General features: G+C 34.2%; 1 protein-coding gene across 7 annotated transcripts in view; it reads left to right on the top strand.

Moving 5' to 3' along the window:
* LOC106712157 (neural-cadherin) overlaps nucleotides 1–16,483 on the top strand; it is a 303,500-nt gene extending 287,017 nt beyond the window's left edge. For 4 of the 7 annotated variants that reach the window (XM_045678237.1, XM_045678275.1, XM_045678356.1 and 1 more), the window contains 7 exons: nucleotides 305–469; nucleotides 4,350–4,487; nucleotides 4,563–8,359; nucleotides 9,247–9,485; nucleotides 10,550–10,753; nucleotides 12,794–13,015; nucleotides 14,046–16,483. In XM_045678237.1, the coding sequence (XP_045534193.1) occupies nucleotides 305–469; nucleotides 4,350–4,487; nucleotides 4,563–8,359; nucleotides 9,247–9,485; nucleotides 10,550–10,753; nucleotides 12,794–13,015; nucleotides 14,046–14,149 (4,869 nt within the window). In that variant the 3' untranslated portion in view covers nucleotides 14,150–16,483. Of the gene's footprint in view, nucleotides 1–304; nucleotides 470–2,633; nucleotides 2,796–4,349; nucleotides 4,488–4,562; nucleotides 8,360–8,815; nucleotides 9,052–9,246; nucleotides 9,486–10,549; nucleotides 10,754–12,793; nucleotides 13,016–14,045 lie in introns of all 7 variants that reach the window. The other 3 variants (XM_045678300.1, XM_014504618.2, XM_045678335.1) reach the window with 2 other exon arrangements.
* The last annotated feature ends 432 nt before the right edge of the window (nucleotides 16,484–16,915 follow it).

Here is a 16,915-nt window from a genome sequence, read left to right on the forward strand (position 1 = left end):
CAATTACACTTTGATTGAATAAAATATAAAAGCAATTCGAGACTTAAGAGACTCATCATTAACCCTTTTTTATGTTACCTGTTCGTAACGAAAACAAACTTCTGAAAAGGATAACTTTTGGAAACTCGAGAAAGCTAATTTATAGTCAATTCCACTTTAATTCAACTTTTTTATCATTGCTAAGAGAAAATGCTTTCATTTCATTATTTTTTAAAAGATATTTGTTGGTACTATTTTATATTTCAACACGAATTTTTTGTTATTGTTTCATTTGTTCTTTTTACTAATCGTATTTGGGCTACAGTACGAGTTGAAACTGGCTGCTTCGGACAATCTGAAAGAGAATTATACTACGGTGGTGATCCATGTGAAAGATGTCAACGACAATCCTCCAGTATTCGAAAGGCCAACCTACCGCACGCAGATCACCGAAGAAGTCGACCGAAATCTTCCAAAACGTGTCCTACAGGTCCGCTTAGTTGGAAAAATTGATTCCTTATTAGAAGTTCTCAGTTACCTTTATGCTAAAGTATCGCATGAGTGTTTATTTGGGTTAGCGTTTTTTTTTTTGTTTTTCCATCGTGTCCGCATGGCATGCTCTTCTTTGTGGATACGTAGTTTTTTGTTACAGTCCCATTTGTTTGGCATCTATCGTTAGTTTTGTTTTATCCGCATTCAGTTTGTTGCTAGTTGCTAATTATTACTGGTAAAAATTATTTTAGATTTTTGTGGTTTTGATTTTTTTTTGGATTTTCATTGTTATTCACAGGTTAATTAAAAAACTATTAAAGTTGCCGTTGAATTTATTATTGAACACTAACTGCTACATACAGGTATATTAATTGGATACTAATGGCCACATAGTGTACATTTAGTACGGTAAATCTACAACCCCTTAAGTGCTATTAAGATTCTGAGTGCGGTAGTTAGTTGAAAAAAACCGCGTGAATAATTAAAATTCAAGTATCATCGTGATAAAAGTGATAATCTTACTTTTTATGATATTAAATAAGACCTTTTTAAATATCCTCTTGAAACAAGAACGGTGAAAGTTGATGAATTTCAAAAACGGTCGCCGCGCACTTACTCAAAGCGCAGTTTTTAAGTAGAGTCTACTGAAATTCATTGAGGCGTGTAATACCCCGCCCGCTTATGACAAAGCTCTTTAAACAATAGCCCCCGTGATTTCAACATTTATTTACTACGAGCTTGGGATCGCAGATTTTTTTTAAAAGATCTCTTATTTACAATCTAACTTGATGTTTCATTTTATTTTTATTTTAATGAAAACTTCTTGTCATTCTTACAGCGGCTTCTTTAATAATCGTTGTTTTTATATTAAAAAAAATAGAAATGATGGAAAGAAAAACATCTTACTACAATATAAAATCGAGAACATTGCCTTTACAAATGCTTTTAAAATATAGTAATTTTAGTAACTTATTGATTTTTTTAAATTCATTGAAGAAGAAGATCATAATCATATTTTCAGTATAATTAATTAAACATAACTTTTTCCGAAATCAAAAGTCATAAATTTTTTCCATTTTTAATTAAATCATTGGTAGTCGAAGACAAAATTTTACATTCCAAAATTAATCGCTTAAAAGCTTAGCAGGTAATATATTTTATTAAAAACAGACATCAGACTAACTACCGCATTATTTTTTATTTAAGTTTACAGTTTACATTTAATCTCCGTTCCTTTATGCGAAAATAAGACAATTTAATAATAAGAAAATGTATACCATGCGTATTTGTTCATTTATTTGTAAAATTAATGTTCCAATTACAAAATAATCAAAATAGTTTGAAGACCGAGGGCCTATTTGCATATATTATATTTATATAAATTTTATGATGAAAAAAAAAAACTATTAATGAAACTTGTATCAATTGGAAATGATACAATGAAATACGAGTGTATTTGTATTATGATTACGATGTATTATTTTGCTACTAAATATCTGAAATGAAAAGCTCGTTTCTCTGATTTTGATTCAAAATAAAATAAAGCAAAGAGTTCATACCACCATAATGTATGATTTTCGTAATGAGAACGATGTTTATAATTTTTTAGAAATCATCATATCAGGACGTTGCGTTGTTTATAATACGAATCATAACGATATGAAATATTATATTTAATTACAGGCTTTATTTGTATGTTATGATAATTTCGAGGAAGAAACTTTAACTTATATGTCAAAATTAATTTCGGTTTAAAATTGACATATTGCATATTTAACTAAATAAATTACACGTGTCTGAATGTAACGATAAATATTGAATAATGTACTAAAATGAATTCTGTTTTTTATTTCATTCATTTTTATCCGTAAAACTAATCGAACTAAGATAGTTTTAGTGATATTACATTAAAAAAGTAAAGATAAAAAAAAAATTCTATTCAACATCTCTAGCCCAAGGAGTTTCTTCAACTGTTTACACGTTAGAGTTGGCACACAAAAGTATATAATTAAATATACTTGATCTTTAAGTTCGAGATCGGTGTGTTTACATAGCTCTGAATGAAGTAAGGTAATACCTTTAGGCTAAGGCATAAAGTCCCTGTACTCTTGTTAGTTGGGATTAAATATAATGCATGTGGCATGGTGTGTGCGTGTGCGCAGTACGAGCTGACATTGGTCGCCTCCGACGGCCGGAACGAGAACTCAACGCGCGTCGTCGTTCGTGTGCTAGACATCAACGATATGCCGCCAAAGTTCTCTCGCAGCGCTTACGTCACACAAGCTTTAGAAGAGACGGGACCATTTCCTCGACATCTTTTGCAGGTTTTTTTTTTGTTTCTTTTATTTTTTTATTATAACCAGTGTATCAATGGCAATGGCATTTAAACATTATTGAAAGCAAATCGCAATTGCTGGCTCTCCAATGCCAATGCGTCATCAAATTTAATTAATTTATTTTTTTTTGTTTATTTTGATTATCATTTTTTATCTTTTTAAACATGTCGAGGAATCATGTCATATCGAAAATAAATGATTATAAATTTTTAATTAAATATACTGACGTTTTAAGTTATTGACTATAAAACTTATTGCCCTTTCGTGTATACGTTTTTAGCAACTTTTAGCTTATTAATCATTAAAACAGTTAGTTAAAGAGGTAAGTATGAAGATTCAATAACTAAACTCTTTTTTATTTTAAATTTTTTGTTTTCTTTACTTTAAATGTTAAGTAGTTGTTGGATGCATGTTTTTTGTGCTATAAATATAGTTCAGGAGAAAAGTGTGGGACGTGTATTTTTTATTAATGCATGTGCGATGTAGCAGCTTACCTTTCATACCTTTTTTATCTTAATTCGTGTTTGAGATAAGTAGGTGCTTTACGAAAGCGCTTTATATCTAATTCCGTAGGAAAACGTCGTGGAAAACTTGGTTTTTGAGTGTATTCACTTACTTTAGTCATAATTAACGAGAAAATAATAAATCATTCGGGTGAGATTAAAGATTAAGGAAACATTTCTTAACTTCGATAACGTTTTCAAGGTTTAACAATTAAGTGTAATATAAATAACAATCAAGTAAAATTAATTTTCATTTGTTTTTCATAACTAATTAAATTGATGATCCTTTGACAAATTATCCTAGAATATCAAAGACAAGAAACTTTTAAACAATAGAGTTACGATTTTTCTGTAATTTGTACAAATTCAATATCATAACAGCTACGTAAAGACAATTAAACCTGCGTCTCCAATCGCTTGTAGTGACAAGCATTTTTTAATAATTGGAGCGAGATTTGCAAATGATCCGAGTAATTATGCTAACGTCGACCCTCTTCATTTTTTTGACTTAAAACCGACCCAACGTAATTAGAATCCCCATATATTTTATAAAATCTTTCCTAAAGTTATTCCTAAATTACTTTATTTTTTGCAAATTATCAAATTGTTTACACAGAATTTGAATTTTCAATGAGAGAAAAAATCACGCGAAACCCAGTAACAAACAATCTGAAAAGTTATTTGCTTAGTAACTTATCTCAACTTCACACACGGAAACTAGTGATTCGTAAAAAATATTTTTATATTTTGTACGTAGCAGAATTTAAATAATTTCCAACAAAGTTGTTTTTATACAAAGCACTCAAAGTCTAAAAAAAAAACTTGTACTAATTAAACTAAGCTTAGGTATTAGGTAAGATAAATAATTTAATGATTCAAACCAAAAACCAAGTATACTAGTGTTACTAAATTTATTCATTCCACGAAGTAAACATAATTCATATTTCTATATTTTTACAGCGATATACTATTTGTAATGTAATTATAATCATTGATATTTTATATGAATTTAAGTGTGTGTTTAATATTTTCATCTCAGGTTACTGCGACGGACGGCGATAAAGATCGGCAGCAAAACATCGTATACTTTTTAACTGGACAGGGAATTGATGCAGATAATCCTGCAAATAGCAAATTTGATATAAATCGCACAACTGGCGAAATATTTGTTCTTCGGGTTAGTAGTTTTTTATCTCAATATCTTTAACGATTACCGACATGTATTTCGATTTAAATTATATTTTTATTTTAGCCCCTGGATCGTGATCAACCAAACGGAAGACCACAGTGGAGGTTTACGGTATTCGCTCAAGACGAAGGTGGGGAAGGCCTAGTAGGCTACGCGGATGTTCAAGTGAATCTTAAGGATATTAATGATAATGCACCTATCTTCCCTCAAGGAGTTTACTTTGGAAATGTTACTGAAAACGGCACTGCGGGCATGGTTGTTATGACAATGACTGCATTAGATTACGATGACCCTGCCGAAAGTAACAACGCAAAGTTATGGTACTCTATTGAAAAGAATGTCATCGAAGAAGAAACCGGTTCACCCATATTTGAAATTGAGCCAGAAACCGGTGTTATAAAAACAGCAGTATGTTGTTTAGATCGTGAACGAACTCCTGATTATTCCATACAAATAGTCGCATCGGATGGCGGGGGGCTTAAAGGGACCGGTACGGCATCAATTCGTGTTAAAGATATTAATGACATGCCTCCACAATTTACTAAAGATGAATGGTTTACTGAAGTTGATGAAACTGATGGTACTAATTTACCAGAAATGCCTATTCTCACTGTAACAGTTCATGACGAGGATGAAACAAATAAATTTCAGTATAAAGTTATTGAAAACAGTGGTTATGGAGCTGATAAATTTACAATGGTTAGAAATAATGACGGTACTGGTTCGTTAAAAATAGTTCAACCATTAGATTATGAGGACCAGTTACAAAGTAACGGTTTTAGATTTAGAATTCAAGTGAATGATAAAGGAGAAGATAATGACAACGACAAATATCATGTAGCTTATTCGTGGGTTGTGGTAAAATTAAGAGATATTAATGACAATAAACCGCAATTTGAACGGGCTAACATAGAAGTATCTGTATATGAAAATGCAGAAGTTGGCAAAAGTCTTGAAACATTTAAGGCGACTGACCCCGACCAAGGTGGAAAAAGTAAGGTTTCTTATGCCATCGATAGATCTTCGGATAGAAAGCGACAGTTCTCAATTAATCAAGAAGGCACTGTTAGCATACAAAGAGCATTAGATAGAGAAGACACACCAAGGCATCAAGTCAAAATATTAGCTATCGATGACGGTGTCCCACCAAGAACTGCGACCGCAACGTTAACTGTAATAGTTCAAGATATAAATGATAATGCACCCACCTTCTTAAAGGATTACAGACCAGTATTGACGGAACACATAACACCGAAAAAAGTGGCAGAAATCTTAGCGACTGATGATGATGATAGATCTAAAAGCAATGGACCTCCATTCCAGTTCCGGCTGGATCCTGGTGCAGATGATATTATAAGAGCATCATTTAAAGTAGAGCAAGATCAAAAAGGTGCCAACGGAGACGGAATGGCTATTGTGTCCTCTTTGAGATCATTTGATAGAGAACAGCAAAAAGAATATCTTATTCCAATTATTATCAAAGACCACGGTAATCCAGCCATGACTGGGACAAGTACACTAACTGTGGTTATAGGAGATGTTAATGACAATAAAATGCAACCTGGTTCTAAGGAAATTCTTGTGTATAATTACCAAGGCCAAGCACCAGACACTGAAATTGGACGAGTATATGTGTATGATCTAGATGATTGGGATTTGCCGGACAAAAAATTCTATTGGGAAAGTTCAGAACATCCTAACTTTACTTTAAATGAGGAAACAGGGATGATTCAAATGAAACACAAGACAAGGGAAGGTAGATATCATTTGAAATTTAAAGTTTATGATAGAAAACACACTCAGACGGATGTCCCAGCTAATGTCACGGTGTACGTCAAAGAAATAACACACGAAGCAATTATAAATTCAGGTTCCATACGGATATCTGGTATTTCTGATGAAGATTTTGTCCGTGTATGGAATTACAAAACACTTAGTGTATCTAGAAGTAAACTAGATATTTTTAAAGATAAATTAGCCGACCTGCTTAACACTGAAAGGGAAAATATCGATATATTCAGTGTTCAACTGAGGAAGAAACACCCACCTGTAACTGATATACGATTTTCAGCGCATGGGGCTCATTTCTATAAACCAATTCGACTAAATGGTATTGTACTCATGCATCGAGAAGACATTGAAAAATCTGTAGGAATCAATATAACTATGGTCGGTATTGATGAATGTATTTATGAGAATCAAATGTGTGAAGGATCATGTACAAATGTACTTGATATTAGTAATCTACCCTATATGGTAAATGCAAATAAAACTGCTCTTGTTGGTGTTCGAGTCGATGTGATCGCTGAATGTACTTGTGGAGCCAGAAACTTCACTCAAGCTGAAACTTGTCGTAATTCACCGTGTTATAATGGAGGTCGATGTATAGAAGGAAAATACGGTTTGTCATGCTCATGCCCACCCGGATATACAGGTCCAAGATGTCAACAAACATCGAGAAGCTTTAGAGGTACGGGCTGGGCGTGGTACCCCGCTTTGGAAATGTGTGATAACTCTCATCTAAGTTTCGAGTTCATAACAAGAAAATCGGAGGGAGTATTACTTTACAATGGACCCATAGTACCACCTGAGCCTGAAGAAATAATGGTATCTGATTTTATATCTGTAGAACTAGATAGAGGTAATCCACGACTACTTATCGATTTTGGATCTGGCACTTTAGAACTAAGAGTGAAAACTAAAAAATCTTTGGACGACGGTGAATGGCATCGAATTGACATTTTTTGGGATACTGAAAACGTAAGAATGGTAGTAGATTTCTGCAAATCAGCTGATATACAGGAAATGGAAGACGGAACACCTCCTGAATTCGATGATTCATCTTGTCAAGCCTCGGGAACCATCCCACCGTTCAACGAGTACCTAAATGTGAATGCACCACTGCAGATTGGCGGCTTGTATATCGACCATTTCGACCCTACCCACTACCATTGGCAATTTATGCCAATAGGAAAAGGTTTTGATGGATGCATACGTAATTTAATTCATAACAGTAAACTATATGATCTAGCTCATCCTGGATTGTCAAGAAATTCTGTAGCTGGTTGCCCACAAACAGAAGAGATCTGTAATCAGGCAGATACAACATCCAGATGTTGGGAACATGGCACTTGCGTGGGTAGTTTTTCTGAAGCTCGTTGTCAATGCCAACCAGGTTGGACTGGTCCTGCTTGTAACTTGCCCACCACCCCGACTAGTTTTCGTCCACAAAGTTATGTGAAGTTTGCACTGAGCTTCGAACCGGACAGATTTAGTACACAAATACAGCTACGCTTTAGAACACGAGAGCCGCATGGAGAGCTCTTCAGAGTAAGCGACCAGCATAATAGAGAATATGGTATTCTTGAGGTAAAAGATGCTCGATTACATTTTCGTTACAATCTTAACTCATTACGAACAGAAGAACGCGACGTATGGCTTAACTCAGTAGCTGTTGATGATGGACAATGGCATATAGCCCGTGTGAGTAGATATGGCAGCGCCGCTACCCTTGAAATAGATGGTGGCGAAGGGAGGAGGTACAACGAGTCATTTAGGTTTGAAGGTCATCAGTGGTTGTTAGTTGATAAGCAAGAGGGAGTCTACGCTGGTGGCAAAGCTGAATATACTGGCGTTCGAACTTTTGAAGTATATGCCGATTTCCAGAAAGGTTGTCTCGATGATATTAGGCTGGAAGGCAAACATTTGCCATTACCGCCCGCCATGAACGGCACACAATGGGGTCAAGCCACTATGGCTAGAAATCTTGACCGTAACTGTCCATCAAATAGTCCTTGCATCAATGTTCACTGCACCGAGCCCTTCGTATGCGTCGATCTTTGGAACGAATATGAATGCACGTGAGTTTATTTTCAACACATATTTAAATAATTAAAAGTAAGGTAGGTTAATATTTTTGATTAAAAGAAAATATTTTTAAAACGTTAATCTTTGTTTGATAGTAATTCCAAAAGAAATACTCAATTTTACTACATGTTTTTGTTATTTGTTTGATGATGTTTACATTTTGAAAAGCACCTGTCTAAAATTTTAGTCTTAATCAACATAATGTGTGAAAAAAATTGTCTATTTATTGATCGCGCACTGAGTTTCTTTTTTATTAACTATTATATTTTAAATTTGGGCATATTATGTTATATTACTAACCATTTATTGATTACTATATACCTATATAGTGTACTTTATAAGCTTTATACGACTATAACTACTAACTATAAGCTTTATATTTTGACTTGCAACATAAAATATGACTTGCTTATAATGTGTATATGTTAATATATTGCGATGGTGTCCAGTTGCGGTGAGGGTTTGGTATTGTCGCCGGACGGCAAGGGTTGCGTAGACAAGAACGAGTGCCTCTACTTCCCGTGCCGCAATGGCGGCTCGTGCGTCAACCGCGAACCTGGCTACCGCTGCCACTGTCCAGAGGGTTTCTGGGGCGAGAACTGCGAGCTCGTGCAGGAGGGGCGCACGCTCAAGCTGAGCATGGGCGCCTTGGCCGCCATCCTCGTCTGCCTCCTTATCATAATGAGTGAGCATAGCGTAGTCGCGCTTCGAGCGTGATCCTACCAACTAGGCTACCTTTCACCTACTCACGATCGCACTCTCATCATCATCTCATATATAGATATATGTGCATTAGTGGTATATTGTAGTGCATGCTTAGGGGCTCAGTGCGCGGATGTCGGGGGAGGGGAGAGCGGGAGGTACAGTATGCGGTGTGTAGGTGTCCGGGAGGGTCAACTCGTGCCGGGGGCACGTGCGTCAACGTGAATGAGTGCCTGGGCCGGCCGTGCCTGAATGGGGGCACGTGCGTGGACCGTGAGCCAGCGCGCCGCTACGACTGCGTGTGTGCGCTCGGCTACGCTGGACATGACTGCGAGCTTGTCTTGCTCGCCTCCGGGATCATCACCCCCTCCAGAGATTTCATAATAGCTATCATTGTCTGTTTGTTTTTGCTTTTAGGTGAGCACCTTCACATTTATCATTTGCATGACATGTTACTTGTGAACTTACATCATTAGTTCCTAATTTACGTTAAAAACGATTAGATTTTTTTTTTAAATTTTAATCTGGTTTAAAATATGATAAATATAATTTTATTGATTATCATTACTTTAACATGCCACCACTTACGCACAAGTTTTATGTCTAAGAAATATTATAGCTAATACCTTCGTTTTTTATTTTAAAATTTAGATTCAAAAGAGGTTCTTATATCGTTCTAATTAAAGATATATTTAGAGTTAGTGTTCTAAATATTCAAGAACTAATTAAAAAATTCAATGACATCAACTTTTTAGTATTTAAGTTTTAGCAATCTACACTTTTATTTTTTTACTTTCGCTAAAAATATATTGAAATTGAAAATATTATTTTCAGGCTCGACTAAAATGTTATCCAAAATATACACCTTATTATAATCTAAAAATTTTAATACCTTCTATTTATACAAATACAATACATATATTTTTGTAAAACAAGACAATTCTTCAATACATTCCATTACATTTTATCCGAAAGCAAAACGTAAAAGAATTTTCCTTACATCTTTACTGTCGTAAATAGAAACAGACAAAGTATATAGTCTCATTTGCATTGCAAATGGAAGCAACGGCTCAGCCGGATAACTTCGTCTGTCGCTGAAACCGTAAACCTTGCGCGAAAATGATACAGTACTTACTTAAAAACTACAATACAACCTTGACATAATAAAGACATTTTTACAGAAAAAATACAAATTTGTACAATTTCAATATTATACAATAAAAGCTTGTTACATTATCAAAAGATTTTTTTTACAATGAGTAGCTTTATTTTTTAAATCATTTCGGTTAATAATATAAATGTTATTGATAACAACAAATTAGTTCTGTTTATGTACAATAATTTTTGCCACTTTTGTATAATAATGTAAATAATTTAAGCGGTTCAATGTAATGATATTATTTTTTACTGTTCGGTTATACATATGCTAAAGAGTATAATGCTAAAGAGGCTGGTCTAATTATGCCTATATTTCCGCGCAGTACTGGTGTTAGTGTTCGTGGTGTACAACCGTCGTCGTGAGGCGCATATCAAATACCCAGGGCCGGACGACGACGTCCGCGAGAACATCATTAATTACGACGACGAAGGTGGCGGCGAGGATGACATGACTGCATTTGACATCACTCCCCTGCAGATACCGATCGGCGGACCTCTCCCTGACCACGCTCCCGCTAAACTACCATGTAAGTATACCATTGCGGAACCAGCCCAATAATCAGTAATCACTCAACCTTAAGGACTCCCGACTGAAACTAGCCGGTAAACCCTGAAACTAGTCGGTGCAGACAACAGTTTGGAGTGTAGCTGTTTTTAATTAGTCTCTAAGTATGTATATCGTTCAATTTATAGTCCAACAGAGGGAATTGCATACTTATACCACAGCATAAAATTTAATATTTTATGCTGCGGTACAAGTATACAACGCAACTGTTAAATATAGGAAAAGGACTGCAACCTACGCTGGCAGGAGAAGCTTTTAAAAAAGAAAAATGCTTATACAGCATTTATTATAGCCGCTTTTTCCGCTATAGTCTAAACGACTTAACTTGATTATGTGTTAGATATCATTCGATTTGTATTCTCCCTCGAAGTGTTAGTTGGAGGAAATTCTGTGAGCTTTTTGATTATAAAAATGAATTAATAATTAGTACGGTACAAATTAGCGACTTCTAAAATAATCTACCTAGATAATGTGCATTTGCTCCGAGGCGATTTCATAACTAACTACAAAAAATTATTTAGCATTCAGTGAATCACGTGATTGTCACGTGTCGTTATGGAATATTCTAGGTGCCAGTTGAGTAAAATTCCCAATGGGAATAGAAAATGTGCAGAATTATTTTTATAATGATTAGGATCATTTGCGGAAGTGAAACGTTATGATAAATTTACTTCTTTCAGCTCATAAAAAATGAGCCGTTTGTAATAAAAGGAAACGAAAAAGCTTCGCATCAGCGCAACCGGTGATTAGAACTTTAAAATTCATCATTTTATATAATAAATTTTGAAACAGCTACGAGTATGTTTAGTAATATCAACTGGTATAGGTTAGGTGAAAACTCCTATACACTAATCAGATTTTATTAAATACTGTTCTATGTCTACAGTCATTTTTCTTAATAGACACCAAAAATATTTGAAATTCTATAAACTCAAATAGAAAAGACTAGTAAATAAACAAAAACAAGTTTTTCAAATATATTTCACATTTCTATAAATAAAATTCTTAGGAGTCCTTTATCATTTGGATGTGAGTAAGAAAACTAAAAAGGCCGTACCCTTGTAAATGTCATACGTCTTCTTAGCTGTCTCCTGACATGTCTCTTACAGCTTACAATACTTACGAATGCTTACTACAATTCATTGATATTTGACACACACTGATTCAATATTATAAAACTCAATATTTCTCCTAGTAAGATGAAAAATAAAATGTCTGTGAGTAAAAGCTAAAAAGTGTATTTTTAATAAAGCAAGCAAGCATCATCATCATAGACCATCCCTATGGATGGTCGGCACAGTATTAACTACTCCTCAACATCAATACAATCAATACATCTCTATCAACCGTCATGTCTGAATTCAAACCTTTCTTACGCATATCCTCTTTCACACAATCCATCCATACTTTCTTTCGTCTTCCTTTACCTTTATAGTCATCCACATTCAATCTCATTACTTTTTTGTTTATGTGATCTAATAAAGCTTCTATAAAGTAAAATATATTTGGACATTTTCAAATCTGTGAGTGTCCTACAAATTCTACGTGAAATTGTTACTAGAATCAACAATTGTTAAAAGCTACATCTTGTAACATTTAAATTGTTATATAAGAAATAAAAACAATGCTGTGTCATTAAACATTGTTAGAATTGGGGTTTATTGATGAGAAATCGGGACGTATTTGTGTTAACCGGGATTTAATTAATTAAGCTTGTGTAAATCTTAATAAAGAAGCTACGTAACATGTCTTCGTGTAAATATTAGCATAATATATTCTTGTAAATTATCCAATACGTTTCATATTTCATTGCTATTTGTTCATCACATATTACATTGGTAACTGATTAAACAAGCGTCCACATCAATGTACATTAAACGACAAAGAAAATAAATCTTAATACTCTGTTTCCTTTAAGTTTACTTTGTGTGAACATAATGTGATGTCAGGCAAGTCAAGTGGTAAAATAAAACTACTCACTTGTACACTCTCATTTCTTTAGATCCGCTGATGGGAGTGGGTATCGGCGTTGGCCCGATGGGCGTGGCCATCGGCGTGCCGCCGGTACTGCCACTGCCTGGCGAGACCAATGTCGGCATGTTCATCGAGGAGCACAAGCGGCGAGCCGACAGCGATCCCAACGCACCACCCTTTGACGACCTTCGCAACTACGCATACGAAGGTGGCGGCAGCACGGCTGGCTCTTTGTCTTCCTTAGCTTCCGGTGAGTATATTACATTTTTATTTAATTAAAGAAATTGCAAAAGGATTAAACAGTTATTTATTAACGCTAACTGTTTACATAAAAAGTACGGAGACTTTTTTGCATAGAGTTGGTGTTAGAATTATAGCAAAATATATATAAAAAAAGGGGGAAGTACTAACATATATGTATGTTTTGTGTCACAAAGCTTCTCACATTATCCAGAGGAACTAAAACTGTCCTTATTAGGTCCCACGTGTCAGAGAATAAGACTGGTTGGGATATCATCTGTAAATAAAAACTTGAAATGTATCTAAAAAATCAACACCCGAAATAAACAGAGTGACAATTTGCTACACTATTTCTATTGATGATTATACGTAAGGCTGCCAAATTTAAATAATGTAACACGAAAAGTAGTTCAAAAAATCAACTATTTCTATGTAATGCACACATAATGTTGTAAAACTATAAATCACGTTCATTTTTAACAAACTTTGATAAACTGAACGGTAACATTTTCCACAAAATTTCATTTAGAATATAATAAACAAATTTTTCGTCGACTAATAAAATTCAATTTGTGTAGGAGCTGTGAATGAAGAGACTGAAAAGTTTATATCAGAAAATAAGTTACTTAGTCCTTGAACAAAGTAGGTCGGAATAAGCCTCAAAGTTTCACCCTAACAAGCGACCTAACGAACTGGTAAACAGAGTTTACCATTTGTAACTTACTTTTGTAACATTCGAAATTAAATAAGCATTAACTATTAAAAGAGAGTGTGCGATGACATAAAAATATTACAAACATGCCGATTGCGTTAAACTATTTTAGGAACTGAAAATAAAAGGACATTAATGACGACGAAACGTTGTTTTTGATTTTGGCTGAAAGACTTCCTCGATTTTGATAATCCGCCCATGACTCCAAGTATTATTTTCCTCGCTAAAAAGCGTATTTGTGGCACAAATGTGCTCTACGAGTTCACTGTAGCTCGTAAAAATCGTGTATTGGCATTAAATCTATAAAAGTATTGATTGTTTGTTACAGGTACTGACGACGAAACACATGAATACGATTACTTGGGCGCCTGGGGACCGCGATTTGACAAATTGGCCGACCTCTACGGTCCCGACATGGACGAGCAGCTCTAGGCGACACGGTGCAACATCGCCCACAACACGGCGTTTTAGTCAATTGTCTCCCATTAAACTATCCTGTAAGCCGTTATAAGCCGCTATAAAATACGCTCCTTGACTTGTGTTATTTTAAGATATTATTTGATATTAATCACGTCAGACACATCGCCGTGGCAAGCTGTTCTCATCGTGTACTTTATTTATAAACATTAAACTTAAGCTACTTATCTTTAAATTAATTTATTTTAAATGCGACGTTTTTTTATAAAGCAAAAACGTACTACTCACCAAATATTCGATATAAGTTTTTATTATACTTAGCCATATTATGAGTCAGTATTTTATTGGAAGTTGTCGAGATAAGGGGCATTTCTACTGGAGGGCCAGACGTGAACCTGAATCTGGGTGTTTGTAGATAGTGTGCTATAAATGTGAATAATTTATACGAGTATTTTGTAAGTTCACAGCTTTACGTGATATCACTGTAATGGATGGCCCTTCCGTATTAAATCGACTCGATTGGAGTATAGAAAGAACATGTTATATTTTATAATATTAAGTAATAAATAATTAGATTAATTGGTCCGTTCGGCCGCCCAATCTGTAGCTCTCAGTGGATCCGTGGATTATTTAAGGGATGTATATACGATTTATTCAAAACATTCACCCCTTACCTAGGTAAATGTAAAACTTAACATTCAATTTGAAATTTCAGTGTAAAAACTGTACAGTAACTGGTGTTCCTCTCCAAATATCTCTGTGTAGTGCTAGATAATGTTTAGAGATACGGAAAGGACTACCTGCAATGTACTTCCTGTACTAATCATTAATGGTGAATGATTCTGTGTTGGCATTACGACTACCTTATGAAGCTGAATGATAGCGTGCAAGTGAAAAGCAGCGGAACGAATGACAAATAGCGAAGAGAACGAATGAGCGAATGAGCTGGAGTGCTTCGGGGATTGTGTGCGAGCGGTCGCAGGGAAGGGAGGGGCGACGCTGCGATATGAATGGGACTGTGCCAATTTTAGCGTTATCAATGCAGCTGACGACGGTAGGTTTAAGTGTTTGCACTTTATTTATTCGTATATTTACATAAATATAAATTTAGTCGCACCTAGAAAAATATCAATAACTTACTAAGAGTGTTGTGCTAGATTATTCCATCGATTTTGACGTGAGATAGTTGTTGAAACCGTTAGAAAGTCACTAATTTAAATCCTTATTTTTAAGAATTTATAGTAAAAAAAATTAAATTAATTGAAGGTTTATAATGGAACTGTCTCACTTCGACATCGAATTAGGATCTGTGTAAATTTTAGAATATATTATACTTAATTGTGTTAAAATGACTGATTTTTTATTATGCGTTTGAAAGCCTAAGATTTTTGTAGATTCGGTTGTTTATTATTAACTTGAATACCTTACTGTAAGAACACCCACTAGTTTGCACTCAAGACGAATACTCGAGTTATCAATAATAAAGCAATTCTCGTTAATTACTATTCGTGTAAGTAGACATATTAGTTAGGCCCAAATCGACGTGACGTTTTTAATTTTTACCATTCTTTATTTTATATAATTATCATTACACTGCCAGTAATCATACATATTATAGACGAATTATTATAGAGTTTGTCCGATTTTATATTTCAGTCTTATACAATTGTATTTTATAAGTTTTTGAACTGTTTATGAGATATATACTTTTCCGATTCGATGTTCTCTACGTCACTGCGTACGAAAGCGAAACATTTTAATTTCCCTGTAAGCTCTGATGTCTTAGGGTGCGTTTTCAGTAACTGAAAATATTACAATTTATATTTTTAATCCGATCGAAGCATCAAACATTAATAAAACAACTTTCCTTGTATATAACATTCTTAAAAATTGTTAGCGGAAAACATACAATTGAAGTAATTCATTAATTTAATTCCTACATTTGGTATAGTGAAAACGTACCCTTTGTATGTGTACATTTTGTGTAAATCTATTCAATACAATTGTCAATAACAGTTCAATACACTTTCTGTGTTACTAATTCTAAAATGAAATTAGTATACGAGAAACTGCAGTATATGTAATTGTTCAATACTATGTGAGCTCTTTCGTCTATCCTTTATAAGCTAAATGGCAATAATAATTACATTACTTCGCTGTGAATTTGAAATAAATATAACTTGTACACACGACAGCAGAGCACATTCTCCTAGTACAAATGAACAGACGTGGCGCCGCGCCCGTTAACACAGCACCTAATTATTAATTTTAGATTATAATTACGATATACCTACATACTTTTGTTTTGTTTCAACTGTGATTATTAAGTTATACAATTCTGACAATTACATAAAAGATATAATAAAATGTGAAAAAAAAACAATGTTTCATTTCACTCCTCTTTGTTTCCCGTTTATTTTCATCCTGATGGAAAAGGATTAGACTTTATTCTTTTGACTAAAATTTAATACGTGACCATGATTACCAACGATACATACGAATAATTTTAATATATATTCTGCTCTGATACCCTAAAATAAACCTGAAAATAATGTAACGATATATGTAGATGTTAAAAAATGTACAAAAAAACTCTTTGTCCACCACGTCTGCGATAAGATCGAGTTAGGGTCGTATGTAGTATAAACATGATATGTATTGTAGGTCACGGTTACGTATAAAAAATATCTACAAACAGTATAAAAAAGGTTTTACCAAAAGCCTTTGTGTGTTTTCTTAAATTAATCTTAAGTCTAATGCAGAAGAAAAAAAACAATTTAT

Source organism: Papilio machaon, chromosome 1 (genome assembly GCF_912999745.1).
Source record: "Papilio machaon chromosome 1, ilPapMach1.1, whole genome shotgun sequence".
NCBI classification, from domain to species: Eukaryota; Metazoa; Arthropoda; class Insecta; order Lepidoptera; family Papilionidae; genus Papilio; species Papilio machaon.